The sequence below is a fragment of the Chiloscyllium plagiosum genome, chromosome 30, assembly GCF_004010195.1.
Source record: "Chiloscyllium plagiosum isolate BGI_BamShark_2017 chromosome 30, ASM401019v2, whole genome shotgun sequence".
In the NCBI taxonomy this organism is placed as follows: domain Eukaryota; kingdom Metazoa; phylum Chordata; class Chondrichthyes; order Orectolobiformes; family Hemiscylliidae; genus Chiloscyllium; species Chiloscyllium plagiosum.
Genome location: NC_057739.1, coordinates 24763529 through 24788724, shown reverse-complemented (window position 1 = coordinate 24788724; position 25196 = coordinate 24763529). Strand labels below are relative to the sequence as shown.

Here is a 25196-nt window from a genome sequence, read left to right as displayed (position 1 = left end):
TGAATCACCTCACACTTACCTACATTGAACTCCATTTGCCACCTTTCTGCCCAGCTCTGCAGCTTATCTATATCCCGCTGTAACCTGACACATCCTTCCTCACTGTCAACAACTCCACCGACTTTCGTATCATCCGCAAACTTGCTCACCCAATCTTCTAGCCTCTCCTCCAGGTCATTTATAAAAATGACAAACAGCAATGGTCCCAAAACAGATCCTTGCGGTGATTGTGTGTTAGAAACAATTTGCAGTAGGTCATTCAGTCCTTTGAGCTGCTCTGCCATTCCACATGACCTTGGCTAAATGTCCAACTCAGACCCTGTTCCCACTTTCCCCTTAGATTCTTTGAATCCTTTACTCATAAGAATTATACCCAACTCCTCGAAAACATTCCATGTCATGGTCTAAATTGTTTCCTGGCAGAGAATTCCACAGAGTCATTCCTCTCTAGATGAAGAAACAGCCTAATTTGTATGCTGAGATTGTGACCCCTGGTTCTGGTCTCCACAAACATCATCTCTCTAAGTTTACCTTACTCCTGCTGGAGTTTATCGACTTCGGAGAGATTCCTGTCATTCTTCTAAAATGTAGTTACAGTTGGTAAAGTATGGGTCACTTTGTACACAAAGTCTCTGATCCAAACACACAAGACTTTATTATAATGGTTTAAATCTATATTCATAATTGCATACAACACTGGCCTTAAAGCTGACTTTTTAAAAAAATGAACAAAATGTCAAGATAGATAACATTCTGCCAATTTTACTTCTGCCATATCAACTTAACTAATGGGCCAATTATATCTTGAATTTTGCTAATCTTCTTGTGAAAATCTGAACTAAAGTAAGGTTGAATATTCTTTTCTGATCTTTGCTCTCAGTTTATCCTCTTTATAGTTGTAATAATTCTTATTACTCTAACATCATTGTTCAGCATTACACCCTAAACTAAACTGATCAGCAATATTCTAAAATCTCAAAAAAAAGTCTGTTGATTCATTGTCCTCACCACGTTTCTTACATTGTATTTTTTTTTTGTTCACCCAAACTGTCTTGCCATCTTGTTTGCTGACAAAGCAATTGTGAAGTAATAAGACCATAAAACAAAAGAGTGGAAGCAAGGCCATTCGGCCCATCAAGTCCACTCTACCATTTAATCCTGGTTAATGGACATTTCAACTCAATTTACCCACACTTTTCCCATAGCCCTTAATTCCTTGCGAGATCAAGAATTTATCAATCTCTGCCTTGAAGACATTTAATGTCCCGGCCTCCACTGCGCTCCATGGCATTGAATTCCACAGGCCCACCATTCTCTGGCTGAAGAAATGTCTCCTCATTTCCATGCTAAATTGACCCCCTCTAATTCTAAGGCTGTGCTCAAGGGTCCTATCTCTCCACCTAACGGAAACAATTTCCCAGCATCCACCCTTTCTAAGTCGTGCATTATCTTGTAAGTTTTTATGAGATCTCCCCTCAACCTTCTAAACTCTAATGAGTACAATCCCAGGATCTCATCCATTCATCTTATGTTAGGCCTACCATTTCGGGGATCATCTGTGTGAATCTCTGCTGGACATGCTCCAGTACCAGTATGTCCTGCCTGAGGTGTGGGGCCAAAATTGGAAACAGTATTCTAAATGGAGCTTAATTAGAGCTTTATGAAGTCTCAGAACCACACCACTGCTTTTATATTCCAAACCTCTTGACATAAATGACAACATTACATTTGCTTTCGTAATCACGGACTCAACCTGTAAGTCAGCCCTTAGAGAATCCTGGACTAGCACTCCCAGATCCCTTTGTACTTTGGCTTTATGGATTTTCTCACCGTTTAGGAAATAGTCCGTCCCTGTATTTTTTTTTTCCAAAGTGCAAGACCTCGCACTTGCTCACATTGACTTTCATCAGCCATTTCCTGGACAACTCTCCTAAACTGTCTAAATCCTTCCGCAGCCTCCCCACCTCCTCAGAACTACTTGTCTGTTTGCCTAACGTCGTATCATCAGCGAACTTCACCAGAATGCCCCCGGCCCTTCATCCAGATCAGTAATATATAAAGTGAACAGTAATATATAAAGTAAACCCTGCAGGACACCACTTGTCACCGGCTGCCATTCAGAAAAAGAACCTTTTATCCCAACTCTCTGCCTTCTATCAGACAGCCAATCCTCAATCCATGCAGTAGCTCACCTTGAAAACAGTGGGCCCTCACCTTACTCAGCCTCCCATGAGGCACCTTATGGAAGTTTAGATAGATGACTCCACTGGGTTTCTCTAGTCTAACCTACCTGTTACCTCTTTAAAGAATTCTAACAGGCTTGTCAGGCAGGACCTCCCCTTACTAAATCCATGCTGACTTGTTCTAATCTGACCCTACACTACCAAGAATTTAGAAATCTCATCCTGAACAATGGATTCTAGAATTTTACCTACAACCGACATTAGACTAATCGGCCTATAATATCCCATCTTTTATCTTGATCCTTTCTTGAACAAGGGGGGTTACAACAGCAATTTTCCAATCATCTGGGACTTTCCCTGACCACAGTGATTTTTGAAAGATCACAACCAACACCTCCACTATTCCCCCAGCTACCTTCCTCAGAACTTTAGGATGTAGCCCATTGGGGCCAGGAGATATATCAATTTTTAGACCGTTCAGCTTTTCTAGCACTTTCTCTCTTTTGTAATGGCTACTATACTCAACTCTGCCCCCGACTCTCCTTAATGATTGGAATATTACTCGTGTCTTCCACTGTGAAGACTGACACAGTATTTATTAAGTTCTTCAGCTATTTCCTTATCTGCTAGCACTAGCCTTCCAGCATCAATTTGGCAACTGATTCAAAACGTTCCAGGATATTGAGGAGACTAAATTTGTCAAGACTTTCTTTTCTTCTCCATAAGTTACAGGCCATTTTTAGTTTCAGTCAGAGAAATCTATTAATTCCACTTCCTTTTTTTAAAAACCTGTACATCCAAATGCAGCAACGTTATTTAACAAGACAGCTTGAGCATCTTGGTTTGAGGGGGGATAGGAAATAATGTTTCTAGTTCTTGATCACTGTCCAGCAATTCCTGTGGACACGTGGTCCTCATCATGCTCAGCTTCATTCCTTTCTGTAGTTAAATAGCTGCTAAAACAGAAAGCTCACAAATGAAAACTACGACTTAGATAAGCCAATGAAGGGTTAACAAAGAGTCAGGAGTCTTCAAAGGAGTAAGAATTGAGAAGAAAATTAAGTGCTGAATCCACTTTTTCTACCACCAAAGTATAGCAGATACCTTTAGATTGCTTATAAACGTTACTACTGAACATTGAATTTACAGCTGTCCTAGTTGTATGTTTGGTTATTCCTTCAGTTCTACTTTGCAATTCCTCAATTTGAAAATCCTCAATACCCACATTCAAATGTTTGTACTTTCAATAGCAGAATTGCATTGCTATCTTTTGTCACTGCTTTGGTTACATTGCAGAATCCCAATGATTGCAGTTCGGAGATTTGTCTTATGTTCCATATGTCCTGCAAATTATTATTTGGGTGGCCTGATCAGGATTAGTTAATGCTCATCAAGATGGTTAGAAGGTAGAAACAGCAAATTAGAAAGTAAAAGTTGGAGAATTCAGTCCTAGAACCATCTAAATAATCAAGTGAATTTTAATTTTACAATGCTTTTCACAAACTCAGGATTTTTTTTTAAAATGCACACGGATCAGCACTAACATGAACTTTAAAACTGGTCGAGGGAAATTGGTATTGACTTTCAAAGCAAACTAATATGTCTCAAGGGATCATCAACACCAAAAAAATGATAACTATATAATAAAACTTATAACAGAAAAACCCATTCAGTACATATTTCGATAACAAAGTGTCACCCCATAACATTTACAGTACATACTGCAATGCTCAAACCATTATTCAATAGCAAAGTATCGCACTGACTGTTTACATCAATGCTGAAATCCTGGATCCAGCCTCAAATTAAATCTCTTTCTATTACCCTATCATGGAATTTGGTCCTGCAAAACTTACTAGAAAAGTCAAGTGAACTTGAAAAAGTACACAATTTAATGATTGTCAAGCATAAATGAAAGAGGTAGTTTTCAACAGTAGTACAATCCTTAGGACTAGTTTCCAAAGTCATATTTTAGTTGCTAACTGCTCGGATAAATAAACCTTTGCTAAAAATGAATCCATCAACAATGAACCTTCAGCTAAGGAATATCAACCCTGCAATACAATCATTGGAATTCCAGATGCCGAAAAATTTAAACATATTTATAATCCAGAAGAAGCCTTTCTGATAGAAGTTAAAAATGTCAAACAAAATATCACAGTTTAAATAAATCTTGTGATTAAATGCATGCTGTTTAGTACAGCGATACAGATACAAAGACCTGTATTTCAGGAGCATCTCTGGTCATTCTGAATTGTCCTTAACAGCACCACCATGTGGTTAACATGCGTTAAAGTACAATAATTTTCATAATGAAATAGCAGCTTGATGAGGAATTATTCTATAGTGTCCCTTACTGCATTCTTTTTTTGCTGTACTTTAGAAAAGAAATACTGCATCTGCATGGTTTCAAAAATAGAGAAACAATCTACTGGCACTTTTCAGTCTTTGCAACATGTGATTGTGCTAACTTCTAAACCTTTGAACATATTGTGTCTCACAAGAATTGATGGTGGGTCCACTGCTTTCTGTTATTTACATGAATGATTTGGATGTGAACATAGGAGTTATGGTTAATAAGTTTCGATATAACATCAAAACTAGAGATGTAGTGGACAGCAAAGAAGATTACCTCAGAGTTCAACGGAATCTTGATCAGATAGGTCAGTGAGTTGAGGAGTGGCAAGTGGGGTTTAATTTAGATAAATGTGAGGTGTTACATTTTGGAAAAACAATTCACGGCAGGATTTACACACTTAATGGTAGGGCTCTGGGGAGTGTTGCTGAATAGAGATGTTCATAGTTCCTTGAAAGTGGAGTCACAGGTGGACAGGATAGTGAAGGCAGCGTTTGGGTATGCTTGCTTTTATTGGTCAGTGCACTGAATACAGGAGTTGGGAGGTCATGTTGGGGCTGTATATGATATTGGTTAAGCCACTTTTGGAAAACCGCATTCAATTCTGGTCTCTCCACTACGGGAAGCATGTTGTGAAACTTGAAAGGGTTCAGAAAAGAATTACAAGGATGTTACCAGGGTTGGAGGGTTTGAGCTACAGGGCTGGCATAAATAGGCTGGGCTATTTTTGGGTGAATAACCAAGGACTTTTCCATTGGGTGGGGGGTGGGGGAGAAACAGTCTAGAACTAGAGGGCATAGGTTTGGAGGTGAGAGGTGAAAGATTTAAGAGGGACTTAAGGAGCAACCTTTTCACACAGAGGATGGTGTGTGCATGAAGTGAGCTGTCAGAGGAAGTGGAGAAGGCAGTTACAATTACAACATTTAAAAAGGCATCTGGATGGATATATGATTCAGAAGTGTTGAGGAGGATATGGGCTAAATGCTGGAAAAAATGGGACTAACTTAATTTAAGATATTTGGTTGGCAAGGACGAGTTGGACTGAAAGGTCTGTTTCCATGCAGTACAGCTCTATGACTCTGTATAGGGTGATTGCTTCACATTGAGGGCTGCTCAACGGTTCGGCCATACGATGATCATAGGACGTAAGAGCAAAACCTGAGTATTCAGTCCAGAGTTTGCTTCACCATTCAATTAGGTCATGGATGATTTGATAATCTACAATTCCACTTTCCTGCTTTCCTCTTCTCTTTCCACCCCCCATTCCCTTACTGATTAAAAAAACCTATCGCGACCTTGAATATACTGAACAAAGCAGCCTTTACAGCCCTGTAGGGTAAAGCGTTCCACAGTTCCCAGCCTTCATAGAAGGAATTCCTCCTCATCTCTTTCCTAAATGGGTGAGATCTTATTCAGATTTTTACCCTCTGATCTTAGACCCTCCTACAAAGGGAAACCATTTTTCGACATCTACCTTGTCAAGTCCCTAAGAATCTTTATTTTCAAACACTGTCTACTCAACCTCTCCTCATAAGACAGTCCCTCCATGCCTGGGATTATCTTATCAAACCTTCTGTGGATTGTCTCCAAAGTCAGTACATCTTTTCTTTATATAAGGGCCCCAAATATTGTTCACAATATTCCAGCTGTTATCTGAGTAGTGCCTTGTAGAGTTTCAAAAAGACTACTTCTCCATTCAGTTTAAATGAATAGCCTGAATTTGTAAACTAGTTTTTGATTTTTTTCTCCTAAAGACTCTGCTGTGGTTTTCTGCAGTCTTTCTCCACTTAAATCTCATTCAGCTCCCCTGTTTTCCTTGCCAAAGTGTGTAATCTTACATTTGTTCAAATTGCATTCCATCTGCTAAATTTTTGCCCACTCACTTAACCTGCCTATATCTTTCTGCAGACTGCATTTTATTTTCACTATTTGCTTTCCCACTTATTTTTGTTCCATATGTAAACTTGGCTATTGTACATTCATTTTTCTCATCCAAGTCATGAAAATACTAAATAATTGTGGCCCCACCACAGATCCCTGTGATACTACATTTGTTTGCTATCCTGAAAATGTTCCCTGTATCCCAACTGTCTTCTAATAGTTAGCCAATCTTCCATCCATGCTCATGAACTACCTCCAACGTGTGAGGTACCTCATCAACATCTTATGAAAATCCTAATACATCATGTCTCCTGCTTCCCCTTTATCTGTCCTGATTGTTACCTAATCAAAGTCGTCTAACGGGGATGCCTTTTAAATGTTTTAATTGTACCATTTCCTATGGCAGCTCATTCCATACTTGCACCACCCTCTGCATGAAGTTGCCCTTTCCCCTTATACCTATGCTCTCTAATTCTGGATCCCACCTATCTAAGGAAAAAAACCTTATCTATTTATGCTATCCATGCCCCTCATGATTTTACAAACCTCTATAAGGTCACCATGTAGCCTCCGACACTTCACGGAAACAGCCCCAGCTTATTCAGTCACTTCCTACAGTTCAAACTCTCCAACCCTGGCTACATCCTTAGAAATCTTTTCTGAACCTTTTCTAGAAAGTTTTAGAAGGATATGGGACAACTGCTGCAAATGGGATTAGACTAATTTAGGATATTTGGTCAGCATGGACGAGTTGGACAGAAGGATCTGTCTCCATGATGTACATCTCTATGACTATGTCTTTGCTGTGAGGCATGAATTATTTTCTTAAACATCTGCCAAATATCAACTCTCCTTGTTGCTAAACTCTTTTTCCCAGTTCACTCTAGCTATATTTCCTTTGTAATGACCCTGATTTAAATTGAGCACAGTTAATTCTGACCCAAGTTCCTTCCTCTCAAATCAAATCCTAGGTTACAATATCAAGCTCTTCCAGTACAGTTACAACAATGTGGAAAATTGCCCAGGTATGCCCTGTACACAAAAAGCAGGACAAATCCAACATGGCCAATTACCGCCCAATCAGTCTACTCTCTATCATCAGTAGAGTGATGGAAGGGGTCTTCAATAGTGCTATCAAGTGTCACCCAATTTGGGTTGCGCCAGGGCCACTCAGCTCCTGATCTCGTTACAGCTTTGGTTCAAAAATGGACTAAAGAGCTGAATTCCAGATGTGAGGAGAGAGTGACAGCCCTTGACATCAAGGCCACATTTGACAGAGCATGGCATCAAGGAGCCCTGGCAAAACTGGAATCAACGGGTATCGATGGCAAACACTCCACTGCTTAGAGTCATAGCTGGCACAAAGGAAGATGGTTGTGATTGTGGAGGGTCAGTCATCTCAGCTCCAGGATATCTCTGCAGGAATCCCTCAGGGTAGTGTCCTAGGCCCAACAATCTTCAGCTGATTCATCAATGACCTTCCCTCTGTCATAAGCGGGGACGCTCCCCAATGATTGCACAGTGTTCAGCACTATTTGCCACTCCTCATACACTGAAGTAGTCCGTGCTCAAATGCAACAAGATTTGGACAATATCCAGGCTTGGGCCAACAAGTGGCAAATAACAATCGCACCACACAAATGCCAGACAATGACCATCACCAATAAGAGACACTCTAACCACCGCCCCTTGACATTCAACAGTATTACCATCACTGAATTCCCCACTGTCAACATCCTTGGGGTTCCCATTGACCAGAAGCTCAACTAGACTCACCACATAAACACAGTGGCTACAAGAGCAAGTCAGAGACCAGGGATACTGCGGCGAGTACTCTCCTCCTGACACCCCAAAGTCTATCCTCCATCTACAAAGGTAGAAATCAGGAGTGTGAAGGAATATTCCCCACTTGCCTGGATGGGTGCAACTCCAACAACACTCAAGAAGCTTGACACCATCCAGGACAAAGCAACCCATTTGATTGGCACCACATCTACAAACATTAAATCCCTCCACCACCAGTGCTCAGTCGCAGCAGAGTGTACAATCTACAAGATGCACTGCAGAAATTCACCAAAGATCCTTAGACAGCATCTTCAAAACCCATGACCACTTCCATCTAGAAGGACAAGGGCAGCAGGTACTTGGGAACTCCATCACCTGCAAGTGCCCCTCCAAACCACTTGGAAATATATTGCCGTTCCTTCACAGTCATTGGGTCAAAATCCTGGAATTTCCTCTCTACTGGCATTGTGGGCCAACCCACAGCAAGTAGCCTGCAGTGATTCAAGGCAGCAACTCACTACCACCTTCCTAAGGGCATATAGGGATGGGCAATCAATGCTGGCCAGCCAGCGATGCCCAAGTCTCACAAACGAATGAAAAATAATAAATAAAATGGTCACTATTTATGGTTTACCGACAGAAAAGGTCAAGAGAACTTTGCCAACATTTTCACAAAAGAAATTTTGGATGTTGACAGAATTTTGGAGGTGGTAAGTGGTTTGAAGTATGTTATCGCTACAATTCTCAACCTGTGTTGCATGCATGTTCCTTAATTATTCTTTGAACAAACATTACATAGAACATAGAACATAGAAGAATACAGCGCAGTACAGGCCCTTTGGCCCTCGATGTTGCGCCGATCCAAGCCCACCTAATCTACACTAGCCCACTATCCTCCATATGCCTATCCAATGCCCGCTTAAATGCCCATAAAGAGGGAAAGTCCACCACTGCTACTGGCAGGGCATTCCATGAACTCACGACTCACTGAGTAAAGAATCTACCCCTAACATCTGTCCTATACCGACCTGCACATAATATTCCAGATGCGGCCGTACCAGAGTCTTATACAACTGCATCATGACCTCAGGACTCCGGAACTCAATTCCTCTACCGATAAAAGCCAGTACGCCATATGCCTTCCTCACCGCACTATTTACCTGGGTGGCAACTTTCAGAGATCTGTGTACATGGACACCAAGATCCCTCTGCTCATCCACACTACCAAGTATCCGATCATTAGCCCAGTACCCCATCTTTTTGTTATTCTTCCCAAAGTGAATCACCTCGCACTTAGCTACATTGTATTCCATCTGCCACCTTTCTGCCCAGCTCTGCAGCTTCTCTATATCCTGCTGTAACCTGCCACATGCTTCCTCACTGTCAACAACTCCTCCGACTTTTGTGTCATCCGCAAACTTGCTCACCCAACCTTCTAACCCCTCTTCCATGTCATTTATAAAAATGACAAACAGCAATGGTCCCAAAACTGATCCTTGCGGAACACCGCTAGTGACGGCACTCCATGAAGAAACTTTGCCATCAACTACTACCCTCTGTCTTCTTCCATCCAGCCAATTCCTAGTCCAAACCTCCAACTCACCCTCAATGCCATATCTCCGTATTTTCTGCAGTAGCCTACCATGGGGTACCTTATCAAACGCCTTACTAAAATCCATATATACCACATCTACCGCTTTCCCCTCATCAACCTCCTTTGTCACCTTTTCAAAGAATTCAATACGGTTTGTGAGGCACGACCTGCCCTTCACAAAACCATGCTGACTATCCTTGATCACATTATTCCTATCCAGATGTTCATAAATCCTATCCCTTACAATTCTCTCTAAGACTTTGCCCACAACAGAAGTGAGACTCACTGGCCTATAGTTACTAGGGTTATCCCTACTCCCCTTTTTGAACAAGGGAACCACATTTGCTATCCTCCAGTCTTCTGGCACTACTCCTGTAGACAAAGAGGACATAAAAATCAAGGCCAATGGCTCTGCAATCTCCTCCCTTGCTTCCCAGAGAATCCTAGGATAAATGCCATCAGGCCCAGGGGACTTATCTATTTTTATCTATTGTTTTGGGACAACCAAATTTGAATCTTCCTCAAACATGAAAGTAACAATTTCCCTGCTCGATGCAACTTTTCGCTTCCTCGGTCAGTACTGGACTGCACTACTTCGTCTTCTGTCATTTCCTGTTTTTCTCAAATTAGTTTTTTTTTCCTGGTAGTAGCCAATCAGTATCTCCAAAAGAAGAAATTAGTATTTGGCTCAAGAGTAATTATTCTTAATTTCCCTTGCTGTACTTGGGAAGGATGTGACTGATAGGACACATATAGAGGATCTGAACCACACCTCCCAGAAGTTACAAAGATTGACTGTCTATTTGAACTACCATTTAAGGCCAGAATTAGTCACCATATGGGGAGAATCACCTGTAGCTAGTTCAGTGCCATTCAATTACACGACACAAATGGGTACTTTCACTAACTGAGTTGTCACACTAAATCAGTCTCAATTATCTAGGTGGTCACAGTGAGATCCTAATGTGTGCTTTTAAAAACCCATCGCAGACATGAAAGGAGGAGAAAGTGAGGACTGCAGATGCTGAGATCACAATCAAGAGTGTGGCGCTGGAAAAGCACATCAGGTCAGGCAGCATGCGAAGAGCAGGCGAACCAATGTTTCGGGCATAAGCCCTTCAACAGGAATCCTGCTCCTCGGATGTTGCCAGACAAGGAAGGAAGGAAAAGGATAAAAGCTGGAAATTAAAATGAAACCAAAAATGAAAGAAGCAGCAAAACCCTTATTAATATTCTTGTGTAAACTTAATATTAATCCCCTTTAATATTTTTACAATTTTATCATTGTTAAAATTAAATTTGATATTTTATGGATACAATTACTTTCCCTATAAAAATACACTCACCTCACAGAGCAGCAGATCAATAATGTGAAAGACCATATAGAGTGGGAACTTAGCAGTGAACAAAGTCAGAAACCATTGAGAAGCATACATATGTGCTTCAAGACTGATGTTTAAGAAGTGGTTGTACAAATCTGGGATGTACTCCTGAAAGTAAAAACAACATTTATTAGAAGCAGAATAGAAGTTCTTGCCCTCAGATACTGCACAGCCATTCTTGAAGTAAAGGTACACTCATTTCACCAACTCAATTAAATAAAAGAATAGTCAATTCTTTTACAATGCACTGGTTGTATTCTTATACAACCCTGTGTTATAGAAAAATCATGCTTTAGAAACAGTGCTTAAAGTGCTAGCGATGTGAGCGCGTTACAGCCAACACGTTTTAAAAGTTTGCGCTTTAGAAACAGTGTCACCAATTCATCAATTGTTTGTAGTGAATTCGCAACAAAAGACGTGTTGTAGGAGAATGACCTGTACTGAAATTACTGTCTTTTGATGGCCCTTCCTAGCTATAATACAAGTAGCTTATTTTTAGTACAAGTTACTTGACAGTAAAGTTGTCACAGATGCATATTAATAAAAACAATGTTCGGTGCCTCCCCCCCCAGAGGTTTCTACAACAAATGCAGCATTTTTGCAATGTAATAAATCTAAGAAAATACAATAGCCAATTTATTCACAGCAATATTCCACAAACAGCAACAGGGCAAAAACTAAGTTATTTGCTTTTAGTGTACAAGATAAGAAGCACAGAGCATTACAGTAATAAACGTAAATGCCAAATTATGATGGAAAAATAATAAGTTGCAGAATTTTAAACTAATAACAGGAAATGAAATTAGGAAGTGATCACAAAAACTAATCAAAACAAAATTCTGTCAAAATTTGTCAAGTTGAATTAAGGGGTAGATTGAAGATCCTCAGAATCATAAGAGACAATACACAGGAACCACTCAAGTTTCTAAAGAAACACCTAGTTATCAGTTGTTAACTTGAGAATTGGTAAGAGTTTTCATCTCTATTTAAAAATATGAGCAGAACTAGAATTCAGATTTGCTTTTTCAATTTTGTATGAATTTCTGGAAACTGTTTTTTGATTAAGGTTGAGTTATAGAACAAGTCATTTTGTAGTCAAATACCTCCAATTTCAAATACACAATAGATCCATTACGCTGGGCCTATTATGTGCTTAGCCTTGGCATGATCACTCCTGCTGAGTGGTGTATTGGCATGAGAACCAAAAGTCTATTAAATTATTATGCAATTGAAATGTATTAAAAACAGTGAAGAGTTTAGGCAGTTGAGTCAAAAACCAAATGGAACTGATTCTGCTTTGTTTTGATGATGATACTGGATTCAGAATAACATGTATTATAAAAATTTGACATTTAGGCAATGAAAACTCAAGGTGATCACCTTATTCACCAACATTTTAGTATTAGTATCTTAGAGTCATAGAGTCAGAGATGTACAGCATGGAAACAGACCCTTCGGCCCAACCCGTCCATGCCGACCAGATATCCCAACCAATCTAGTCCCACCTGCCAGCACCCGGCCCATATCCCTCCAAACCCTTCCTATTCATATACCCATCCAAATGCCTCTTAAGTGTTGCAATTGTACCGGCCTCCATCACATCCTCTGGCAGCTCATTCCATACACATATCACCCTCTGCGTGAAAAAGTTGCCCTTTAGGTCTTTTATATCTTTCCCCTCTCACCCTCAACCTATGCCCTCTAGTTCTGGACTCCCCGACCCCAGGGAAAAAACTTTGTCTATTTATCCTATCCATGCCCCTCATCATTTTGTAAACCTCTATAAGGTCACCCCTCAGCCTCCGACGCTCCAGGGAAAACAGCCCCAGCCAATTCAGCCTCTCCCTGTAGCTCAGATCCTCCAACCCTGGCAACATCCTTGTAAATCGTTTCTGAACTCTCAAGGTTCACAACATCTTTCCAATAGGAAGGAGACCAGAATTGCACACAATATTCCAAACTGTGGCCTAACCAATGTCCTGTACAGCTGCAACATGACCTACCAACTCCTGTACTCAATACTCTGACCAATAAAGGAAAGCATACCAAATGCCTTCTTCACTAGCCTATCAATCCACTTTCATGGAGCTATGAACCTGCACTCCAAGATCCCTTTGTTCAGCAACACTCTCTAGGACCTTAAGTGTATAAGTCCTGCTAAGATTTGCTTTCCCAAAATGCAGCACCTCGCATTTATCTGAATTAAACTCCATCTGCCACTTCTCAGCCCATTGGCCCATCTGGTCCAAATCCTGTTGTAATCTGAGGTAACCCTCTTCGCAGTCCACTACACCTCCAATTTTGGTGTCATCTGCAAATTACTAACTGTACCTCTTATGCTCACATCCAAATCATTTATGTAAATGATTACATCTTGAAATTATGTACTTAATATCAAGGAATGCCAAAAATTTGCACTCACATATATAGAATTCTAAAAAGTGTTTCTTTTAGCATTGACACTTCACCCAAAATCTCGAGTTTTTAAAAAATATAGTGGACCACTGGGTTACTTTGTGATGTTCCCTATTGACAAAGTTCATATACCTATTCAGATTTACAGATCTGCTTTTCCAGAAAGAAAAACTTGCTTTGCAGTTATTTTGGTGTCACTTGAAACTTCTTCTCAAAGAGGTAGGTCTGTTGTAACTTTTTAGATCAAAACACAATACTCTGTTTAAATAACCAGGTCAAATCTATTCATGTATTGAATAAAATAAACAATTTGTATGGAAAATTTTTCACGGCAGTAGAACAGTGACTGGAAATTTGGGTTTCTGGAAAATGAGATAGAAATAGATATGTGAAATTGACACCAATGTTACTTAATCTACTAATGGCACTTGCATAACATTCTAAGATTCATCCTTTGTTAAGTAACACTACAAATTCAGGTTCCAAGGAAGCAATAAGCAGAAACGTAATCCATTTGCACTACATGTGAAATCCAATAATTATTGTATGACAATGTTAAGCAAATAAAAGCATTAGTGACTGGCTTGATTTCCGTGGGTGAAGCTAGGTACAGAAATCATTAACGTTACATCTTATGCTAATTAGCTATAGCTTCAGCAAACACTTCAGTTTCAAGCTCAAAATGACTGCTCTCAAACATGATTGTGGCGTGGGTTTTGCTCAGTTTTCATTGCCCCAATGCTACATCTACCAACGTTGACTGTGAAAAGATTCCATCAGTTTTAATGAACTTATTCCCATGTTGTTCTGAATCTACTTTGTAAAAATGCCACACTAAAACAAAAGCTACACTGACCAGGGTTCTCCCAACCAGTCCGACTGAATATCGTAGTATGAACTGTACCTTACCACACCATAACTACTGTTTAGGTTTTTTTTTGTAATTACCTGCATCAGTCTTTCCAGCTGATAGAATTTGCAATGCAAGTCTTCAAAGTTTTGTTTAAAAAGTTCCCTGAGTCCATAGTCAAACATAATTTTGACCAGAACACTAAATGCTTGCTCTTCAGGCATCTGAAAGGATATAAATGAAAACTTAAGTCATTAAAAAGTTACTTATAATAAGTTTCTTTGGTAGAATACTTTGCACAGCTCAAAAAATTCAATAGTAAGCATAATATACATCAATAATCCAATTCCACTTGGATGCTTTTTATTCGACATACAAGAAAGTAAGATGGGTGGTGTGTTGACCAGAAAGAATTTCTGCAGAAATGGTCAAGTTATTCAAGTAGTATTTGAAATGTAATACAAGGAAGGTGCTTCTAAATCACCATCTTAAAACAGTATAGCTGGAAAATCCTTTTTGAAAACGGATTTTTGGAAACAGGCATTTCTATAAATTTTAAAACTGCAGATTTAACAGCTGATTTTTCAGTCATGCATCTTTTGCTGCACAGTTGTCCAAAAAGGCCTTCTGGTTAAGAATGAGCTGTCTATAGAAATTTACTTCAATGTGGCAACATGTAAAACTTGAACATTTTAAAATGATTGCACAGCAATGTTATGCATAAATCTTAAGCTGTTTAATGCACCAGATTATTAACAAACCGCTCTAAACAGTCACTGATAAATGCTGCCAGATGTGCTAAATTTCTCCAGCAATTCCTGTTATTGTTATCAACAAACTTGAACTGCTTTAAAGTGTCATCCTAACATCGTTCCAACTTCCTTTTAAGACAGAATTGCACAAGGAATGCAAAGTTTTATAAAAATAACTTATAACAAACATTTAGTGACCTTAATAAATTTAGCGGAATTGAAAAACCTGCATGCAGTACAAAATATTTCCGTAAGATGGCACTTCACACAATCATTTCAAGCCATTATAGATAACAGTTTCAAGTATAATATGTCTTCTCAAAATAATGCACTCACATGCAAGAGTAGTACTGCAGCAAGAAAGGACTGGCCTTGACAGTAACCAATCTCTTCATCATAAACGGAATACGCCTGAAAAGAAATTCAACTCGAGAGTCCTTTAACACTTAATGGTACAAAATCTATACAAAATTAATCTTCAACAGTCATCTACCAGCACAGAAATTAAATATTGCTGAAGCCATTTTGTTAAAGCTGCTTGTCTTGCACTCGAGGATTTGCAAGAATATCAGTTTAAAAAGAAATGCACATTTATACTGTACAAGAAAATTGTTAATTAAAGCTCATTTTCTGATTTCAAGATGACTTAACATGATAGCTGAAAGGTAATTGTGTATTTTAATTCTGTAATTATAGTTTTAGAAAAATAAACTTACATAAAAATCTCTAAACAAAACAAACATAATGGAGGATGATTAATGACAGGAAAAGAGGGGAGGAATTTTTGGGGTATTTTCAGCTTGTCACACTGACTGGAGGATAGTCAAAAGGATTGGTGCTGGATATCAGTGAATCACAAGCCAAATCACTCTCTTTTTGTTTGGGGGTGGGGGCGCAGTGGTGTGGCATAGTGCACATGTGCGCACGCTGGTGATGGTAGTAGTGGGGAGAACATGGGGTGCCATTTTTGTCTCAATATTTAAGGAACAATATCGAGGCAGTCCCCAGGTTGCAAATGGGTTCTATTCTGGAGTCTGATCGCAAGTTGATTTGTAGTCAGACAACATTGAAGGACAACGTAAAGCAGTCATTTCTAAATACAGCAAACATGCATAAGTTGAGTCTTTAAAATTACACCACTGTATGAAATTGTAAGTTGAACATTCATAAACTGGGGATCCCTTGTTGTTGCACTTGAGATAGTGCAATAAAAGTTCATTAGACTGGTCTCTGGGATAAGATTACTGTCCTGAGAGGAGGAGCTGAAAAATGTGTCCATATTCTCTGCAGTTTATAGTGATGAGGGGTGAACACAGATAGAAACATACAAGGTTCTGAAATGAATTCCCAGGTAGACACAGATTATTTTGTGTATTTTTATATCTCTTCATTTCTGTGATCCATCATGTAAATGAGACATTACCAAACTTGCTTATCAAAGGCCAAGTACTGCCCCCAGCATCAGTCATTCAATTGTCAGGAGGCTGAATTACTTGGTTTTGGCTGGTGCTGACCATGGTACAGGTAACAAATATCAGAAGTCCAAGCATAATCAGACTCAAGACAATTTTAAATTATTGATTTAAGATGTACACATTATAACTTCCACTAAAATAAGTGTGAAGTGGAAGGAGGATAGTTCTAGGACATCGGACTCTAAACTACAAAAGTAAAACTCCTAGAACCACGTGGCTTTCACTGGAAAGAAATAAACTACTTCTATTCTTTTGAACATTCTTCACTTGGTTCTGAAGCTTTGCCAATTTGTATGTACAATTTTGAACAATCAACTACGGTGTACATACTCAACCATCTCTCGGATGGTGAAGTGATTTTGTCCAGTGAAGAATGGCTTTGTTATTCAGCAGATACTTATAATGAATTCAAAACAATCACAGCTAATTCTCTCTGTATTGGATAAGGGAGGGTCAAAGATGTTTAACATGGGACACAAGATCATTTAGAATTTGCACATTTGTGGAAACTGGAAATATTTATCAGAACCGGAGAGAGTTAACATTGGTTGGCTAGAAGGAATTACAGCCACACTGCAGAAAGAAGGCATATGTTTCATTTTCAAAGAAAACATTTCAAATTAATGAAATTCCAATTTAGCTTTGAGACTTCTTGGGTCAAGCATTTTAATTTAACAGAGAAATAATGAAAATAGGATGTTCAATTATTCTTCACATTTTCTCTTACTACAAATAATTGAATTCATTTCACTTAATGCTAGGTGACATAAATTATGTAGGCTTTTAAAGCAGGGGAAGAAATCTCCTATTTTGGCACAGCACAAATTCACTACTTCAAATGAATAATGCATGGCTGTTTCAAAAGGGCAGATATTAGAACACACTGCTAATGTTTGGAGAGAGCACATCCTAGTTAGTCCATGAGCGATTAGCAACAATATCTACACGTAGATACATAACTTTATGATCAACTTGAAGCAAGACTACCACCCCTTCAAGAGTTGGTAATGAATGCAGCTTAGTCAATATTATCCATAATTATAATATTTTTAAATATAGGTTGCACTGGTACTATGAATTTGGCAAATATTCATCCATTTTATTCAATATTGCTATGCCTAAAGTAAAACTGTCTGGGTATGGAGTAAACAAAATTATTGTGCAACAAGATGCAATACTCTTTGTGTAAGTAGCACTTGACCTCACTTCCTGCCAGGTTTGCAATAGATATATATACTGCAAATTGATGTTAACAGTTCAAAGTAAACAACTGAAATGAACATCAAGCTATTCACCATGCATGCTGAGCCAGCCATCTTGCATCAATTATTATTTCCTGTCAGGCCAACCACATAAATTAGTAATGTTAAAGTTTTATCTGAATCATCAAATGTCAGGAACCTACATCAGTCAGAGAGACCTGTTTGCAGCTCAGAAATATTAAGGTGAATGCACAGTTATTGTTTAGTTTGCAAACATTTCTTGAAAACGTTAGTGCTGTAGAGCCTTTTCTACAGCAAAATATTCCAATTGCTACACACAAACATAATAAAACAAAGTATAACACCGAGGCACAAAGAGACACTAGTTCACTGAACCACAAGCTTAGTCAAAGAGAAAGTGTCACCTGAAAGCTGAAAACTAAGGCTGCAAAGAGCACATGGGGAATCCCAAAACGAGGTACGCATAAAATAATTACTACGTCTAAAAGCTTTGTCAGCTACTTTAGTTGGAAAAGGTTGATTCTGATTTGCTGATTTTGTTTCTTACCATTTACATCAGACAACTTAAAATTTTAAGTTTCCAATCTGGCTATTATCATCAACAGCATAAGTCTCTCTAAGGAATCCTATTGAGTTTCTTATAATTTCATACAGTGGTAACATTTGTCAACTGATTTCAATTACCTTCTTGTACTACATCTACTCATGTTGCCCATTTTCACAGATTTGCAGCCAAGGTAGTTCAATGGAATAAAATGACATTGGAAAGTGGACTTGTTTTTCTAACATTAAGTAGTTGGAATTTTAAGTGTTTGCATTTGCTCTTAAATGTGCCCACTTTAATTACTCCGTAAAACAATTTGTTCCTGAAAAAAACTCTATAAACTCAAATATATCTATGACTGTTAGAAAATCAGATAAGATTGGCACAAGCATCTTCAGTTATGAGTTTTCTGTATTTCCTGTTGATTTGTTTGTCAATTTAGCTCAGTTTCTTAACATTTTAGACCTTTTATGTTTGAACAGAATTTCAGTACAGGTAAAACAAAATGGCTTCGAAACACAGTACAAATATTTAATCCAGAAACAGTGACAATTTATCCCTTTGTGACCACCTCTACCTACAATAGAACGGCATATCGGCAACACTTTGTCACTGCATTTAGGATTACAATAAATAATGCTGGCCTGCTTGTGCTATTCGCTGATCAGAAAGAGGACTTTGATGCGTTTTTTAAAAATTTACAATTTGAGTGTATTTATTGCACATTACTTAGTGATGCTTGGTTGCACTTGAGGTAGTAGTGGTAGGCCTTCTTCAACTACTGCAGTATGTGTGGTGAAGTTACTGTTAAGTAGGGAGTACCAGTATTATGACCCAATGGCAATAAAGGAAAAGTGATCAAGTCCAAACAGAGTGGCTTGTAAGGGAATTTATAGGTTATGCCATGCAGATATTGCACCTATCCTTTTTGGATGGTGAAGATCTCAGGTTTGGGAGATATTTCGGAAGTAGCCATGATGAGTAGACAACATCATAGACACCTAATACTTTAAACAACAAAAAAAACTACCTACAGTTAACCTCCTAACAACTCAAAACCCTTTGAAATAATGAGACATGCAAATAATTTAGATACAGGTAATACTAAGGACAAGGGCAAAACAAACACAAGAATAGACATTATGCCACCTTGATAAATTCACTGAGCTGGACAGCATCTATTTTAGGAAAGGCAATTTCATACCATATGGTAAAACATTTGGATATTGCAAGAGTAATGGAAATAATGCCATATTTCAGAATATAGGTTGCAGACTTCATGCAAAAGGTTTATGATCATTTGAAGGGGGCCAATGACGATTTTTAGATTGCTTCAACTTTCTGGTTTTGTTACTGGTTTATTACTTGTTTCACAAGGTTGAGAGAAAAAATAAGTAAATAAAAAATGAGCAAACCACAGATGGTTTATGGGAGGAAAAAGCTTGCTCTGAATAGTTTCTCATTGCTCCATGCTGCCTTCTGTTTTGACAGTTTATGTTGTATTGATAATGGTCTGTCACAGATGTTTGGATTGCTAAAAGAACATACAGAAATTTCTGTTTGATATTCTATCAGCAGCTTACTGGAGACACTTCAGGGAATCTTTTTTCTCATTTGCTCTGACTATTTTAATAACATGAAAGCAACCACTGCAGTTTCAAAAACCTCTTCCTGAAATTTTAAAGGCAAAAAGGACCTGTACCAATGTTTCCAATTCATCAACACAATTTACTGCTTAATGCTGAAGTCTGAAAGAGATTCAAAAACAAAGCACAATTTCTGCTATATTAAGTGTAATTTAGTTATGAGGGATAGGAAACGAAAAGAAACACAGGATGCCACATTTAGAGGATAACTACAGTTTCAATTGAAAAGTGTGATAAAATTTACAAGCTTATTGAAGACTTTAAAATTTTAATGGATACTGTAAAATCTATTTGCAGAAGTAAATGGGTATAACATTAAATCAGAATTAGAATAAACATATTCATAATCAAAAATGCACCACAATATACTGGCAAGCTGATACCTTGCATATCTTGTACAAGGAATCCTGACCATCCCCACCAGTGTCCTTGAAGTAATCATGTGCTGGAAAAGTTCGATTGATATCCCTGGTGATTGCACTATCTTGGGGAGATTCCTATTTCCAGAAAAAGAAGGTATATTAATACATGGAAAAAACACAAGATTTAAAGCATTCCACAAAATCTTTATTAGGTGAGAGCACATTCTTAATTACTTAATTAAACAGATGGGGTCTAAGTTCACTATTATTGGCATGCACAACACAGGGCAATTTGATTTAACACCCTGTTCTTTCACTTCGGGGTGAATGCTAAATTCTGAGGATAAATTATTTAAGATCAGATTCTCTAGATGTCAATAAATGATACATGTGAAAGATCTTGTGAAGCATCAAAGTAATTTCTAGTGAGAACAACTAGTTCTCAAACTAGGAGAAAGTGAGGACTGCAGATGCTGGAGATCAGAGCTGAAAATTATGTTGCTGGAAAAGCTCAGCAGGTCAGGCAGCATCCAAGGAGTAGGAAAATCGACGTTTCGGGCATTCCTGAAGAAGGGCTTATGCCTGAAACGTCGATTCTCTAGTTCTCAAACTACCCATAATTTATTCTGCCAATTTCAGCAATGATGCTGATACAAACAGTACAACCTCTGGCAACATACAAGTAACTCAAAGTACGCAGCTTCAGTCAGGCTTATTGCATCATATTTGGCAGTTCTTCCCCCCCAAAATGTTCAGCACCAGTACTGGAAACTCCAGTGGTTCACCAAGTATCAAAATCACTGCTATACCCATGTAGCTCCCTAAATCTACATGGTTAGATGAGTTTATATTTCCATATTGGCTGGAAATTTGGATTCATTTTGTTAAACTTAGCAGGTAGTGCTAACTTTCAATGAGATGGGATGAGGCAGGGGGATATTAAATATTAACAGACATCTGCCTGTTTACACCTCACCCGACATCAAGTTTTGTTGCATTATCAACTGCTTTTTGCCCAGTCATGATTATTAAGGCCCACTTCATCTCCAAACAACTTTTATAATGAGGTAAAAACAAGGACTGCAGATGCTGGAAACCAGAGTCCAGATTAGAGTGGTGCTGGAAAAGCACAGCAGGTCAGGCAGCATGTGAGGAGCAAGAAAATCGATGTTTCGGGCAAAAGCCCTTCATCAGGAATACAGAGGAATAGAGGAATAATTATGACTTTTATAACTGTCAGTTTCAGAATCAAAACATCTGACTGAATACAGTTGTGCACTTAATAGCAGACTCAATGAACAGTTACTAACAGAAAATTACAAGCTATGAAAGAAACCATTACTCAGCAAGGTCAACTGCCTTGTTAATTGCACTAAATAAATATTTTAAAGTTCTGAAGGTTTTAACCAAAAAAAGAGCAATTTTAATAACTAACCATAATAGTCATTGAATTATTAGCACCAAATATTTTTTGAGGTGGATTTTTTTTGACACCTGCTTGGTTTCCAATCTTAAATCTGGTATCACCAAGTTTTGAAAGCAGTGATCATTTAAGATTACAAAATAAAAGTCAATTTTAGCCCCTGTATTGAAATAATACAGCCTCCAAGAAATGCAGAGCGTACAAAATAAGTAAAGCTAAAATTAACAAAACATGTGCTGTTTTTCTTGCGTTACTGCCATGTTCCAGTCACAATCAACAGACACACTGTACTACTTTATGTTTATGGGCAAAACTAAAATCAACAGTGGAATAGGAAATAAAAAATCTTCTATAATCGCATATCGGTAAAATACCATAGGAAACTATACTTCACACACAGTTATTGAGTAAAGAAACTATAAATCAATGCTCAGATGGGGCATTGTTCTTTCACTGTTAAGGAGATGCCCATTATAATTTTAATATTATTCCGCACATTGTTCATGAACATTCATTTCTAATTCTGTTTCAATTAATTTCAATCAAAAAGTCAGACGCTATACCGAATGGGCAGAGCAAGAGGAATGCGAATGACACGTTCTGGGGTATTTCGTATTGCTCAACAAACAGGGCGATTTGTAGATGCTTAACATCAATATCCACTTTCACGTGCACCAGCTTAGCTTCAAGTACAAGTGCAGTAATGCTCAAAAATAATTGCACTTACTTACAGAGCTCAGTATTTTGATAAACAATTTGAACTTTCTTTCTTGAATAGATGGAAATAGATTTAACTGAGCTCACTTACTTAATTAGGTACGCTGTCCAGAATGTGAAATTGGCTTAGTATCTCTTAATTGATGATCAATCTGATCAATGTCACCATTCAAATGAAAATCTTTACACAACCTGCTATCTCAAACATACAGGGAAACTAAGTATTCATTTCTAACTTTTTAATTGAAATCTGAACAATGACAGTCATTCACAGCACATCAATGACAGTTCTATGTTGCCATTGAGAAAATACTATCTTGCTTTAGTTTAGATTAAAAATGAAAGTAACTGGCTGGTCTTTTCCAAACACGTCCTCTTCTTTGAATGAAGATCTTTCTCTAGATCTCTGTTCAAGTTTACTTTCCACTTATTTCCATTAGCGTTTCTGATCCTACTTTATTCCGCTGCTTTGAATTATGGTTTGTAGTTCTGTACTTGAAATACTTGGCCAAAATTCCAATGATATCTTTTGCTTGATAAGCTGAATACAACCTCAAAAGAGAGACAACCAAACAACACTGGCGTTTCCTTCAGTATACCAACTAAGCTGTCTTGGAAGGAAACCAGTGATTTAATCCACTACCTAAGGTCCTGCTGAATGATTTTAGCCAGGGGAGCCTGTGAATACTAGAGCTAGTGGATGTGCCTGGTCTTTTTCATTATTCTTTGTCATGGTAAATTGACATGTTTACTTAACATATTAGCTTTGACTTTAGCAACGGCATTTAAAGTTTACACATCATGTCTGATAGACTCAACAATATCTACTTTGTTGGTAGTTATATTACAAAAGTTCTCATCTAACTGGATAGTTGAAATAACCTGGAAAGTAATGAAAACATGGTTAACTATATACAAGAAGTGATCTCTTTGATTAAAGCTATAGGCCCTGTGGATACCTACATTATTTCCTCCCTCTCATCTTGGTATACTGCCATACAATTGTGAATATACTATGGCTTTAAGCAGTATATTTTGTTCTTTTTTTTCCAAGATGGAGGGGTTGAGGATGAGACGCCGAGTGTTCTCCTTCAACATCAATAAAGTAAACATTGAGGCCTTGTTTTTTTTAAAAAGTCACAACAATAGAAGTAGCCTGGATTGGGGTGGGGGTGGGGGGGGCGAGGCAAGGGGTGTCAAGCTTCCACAGAGCCAGGACTACTTTTTTTTTGAGGTTTCAGCATTCAGTGACGGTTGCTGGGATCTTGAAGCTGGATATGGATGCAATTACTCCTGTCTGTTACTGTTAAAAGCTGGGGTTCTCTTTCTGCTGTTGGAATTGCATGGGAGACAAATCTATTTTACTGAATTTGCCTTTGCAAGAGTGTGGTTCTGGGATGCCACTACATTAAAATAGTTAATTAGTTAATTTTTTTTTCATTAAGCATTTCAGTGGAGTTACTGTTAAGCTAATTCTTTTATTTTGTATTTGAATTGTAGCATAAGTGTAATGTGTGCTGTGATTAAAGTCAAGTAATCCAGCCAATTGAATTTCATTTGGAACAAAACATTTTGCCTTTAACATGAGAAAAACTTGAGGTCTAGGCTATCCTCTTAATGTATTTGGAGAGATTTTGGTCTGGCCCATAACAAACTGGGGGCTCTTGTTGAAATCAAAATTTCAAATTCCAGGTTGGGTTTAGGATTATTGGACTCCAAGGCAAACAGTGGCAAAGGTTGGTGTTCTGTTTCTGGACGTTGAATTCAGTTGCTTTAAAAATGCTGTGTCTTGTGTAGTAATGCCTCTTTCAGTCATTAAGAGTGGTGGACTAAGAGTAACATGGATCTTGCAGCTGCTTCTGAGATTGGAGGCTTATTTCTGGATTTTCATCTAAATTTCTCAGTTATTACATTTTTTGTAGTTGTTGTTTGGAATAATTTCTGGTTCTTTTAGTCAACAATGTTTAAGACATTTAGATAAATACATTAATAAGAAAAGTTTGGAAGGATATGGGTCAAGCGCAGGCAGGTGGGACTTGTTCAGTTTGGAATTATGGTCAGCATGGATTGGTCGGACCGAAGAGTTTGTATGGCTCTATATGTCACTTCAGGAGTTTTACAAAAAATGAGCAAGCTTTTGGAATTAGCAGACAAGCTGGAGTTGCCTTTGTCCATGCAAAGGTGGAGGTAATTGCAGCTATAGCCTGACATTTACAATTGCCGGAAATGACATCAGAACCTTTGGAAATGGCTAAAATTCAACCTCAAGTGAAGCAGCTTGAACATAAAAAGGAAATGAAACAGATTGAATTACAATTGAAAGCAGAGGAAAAAGGAAAAGGAAGGAATGCCCTCGCAGAAGAAAGGGAGAAAGTGGGCTTTTGAACTTTGGAACTAAAATGTCAAAGTTGACTTAAAATGATGGAGGTAGAGGTGAAAGGTAGGAGTAGTGATGAGGACCATGATGAAGAGCAATCTCATCCTAGCCAAAGACCTGGTGTGGATCTATTTAAAAATGTCCAAGTGTTGCCCAAGTTTGATGAGAAGCATGTAGAAGCCTTTTTCATTTAATTTGAAAAAGTGACTATATAGGTGAAATAGCACTTGA

At 38.3% G+C, this 25196-nt stretch overlaps 1 protein-coding gene across 2 annotated transcripts in view; it reads right to left on the bottom strand.

Annotated features, from left to right (window-relative positions):
* LOC122564824 (rab GTPase-activating protein 1) overlaps positions 1-25196 on the bottom strand; it is a 194546-nt gene that overhangs the window by 24699 nt on the left and 144651 nt on the right. For both annotated transcript variants that reach the window (XM_043720124.1, XM_043720125.1), the window contains 4 exons: positions 20470-20583; positions 15535-15609; positions 14545-14670; positions 11146-11289 (listed from right to left, as the gene is read on the bottom strand). In XM_043720124.1, the coding sequence (XP_043576059.1) occupies positions 11146-11289; positions 14545-14670; positions 15535-15609; positions 20470-20583 (459 nt within the window). The remainder of the gene's footprint in view (positions 1-11145; positions 11290-14544; positions 14671-15534; positions 15610-20469; positions 20584-25196) is intronic.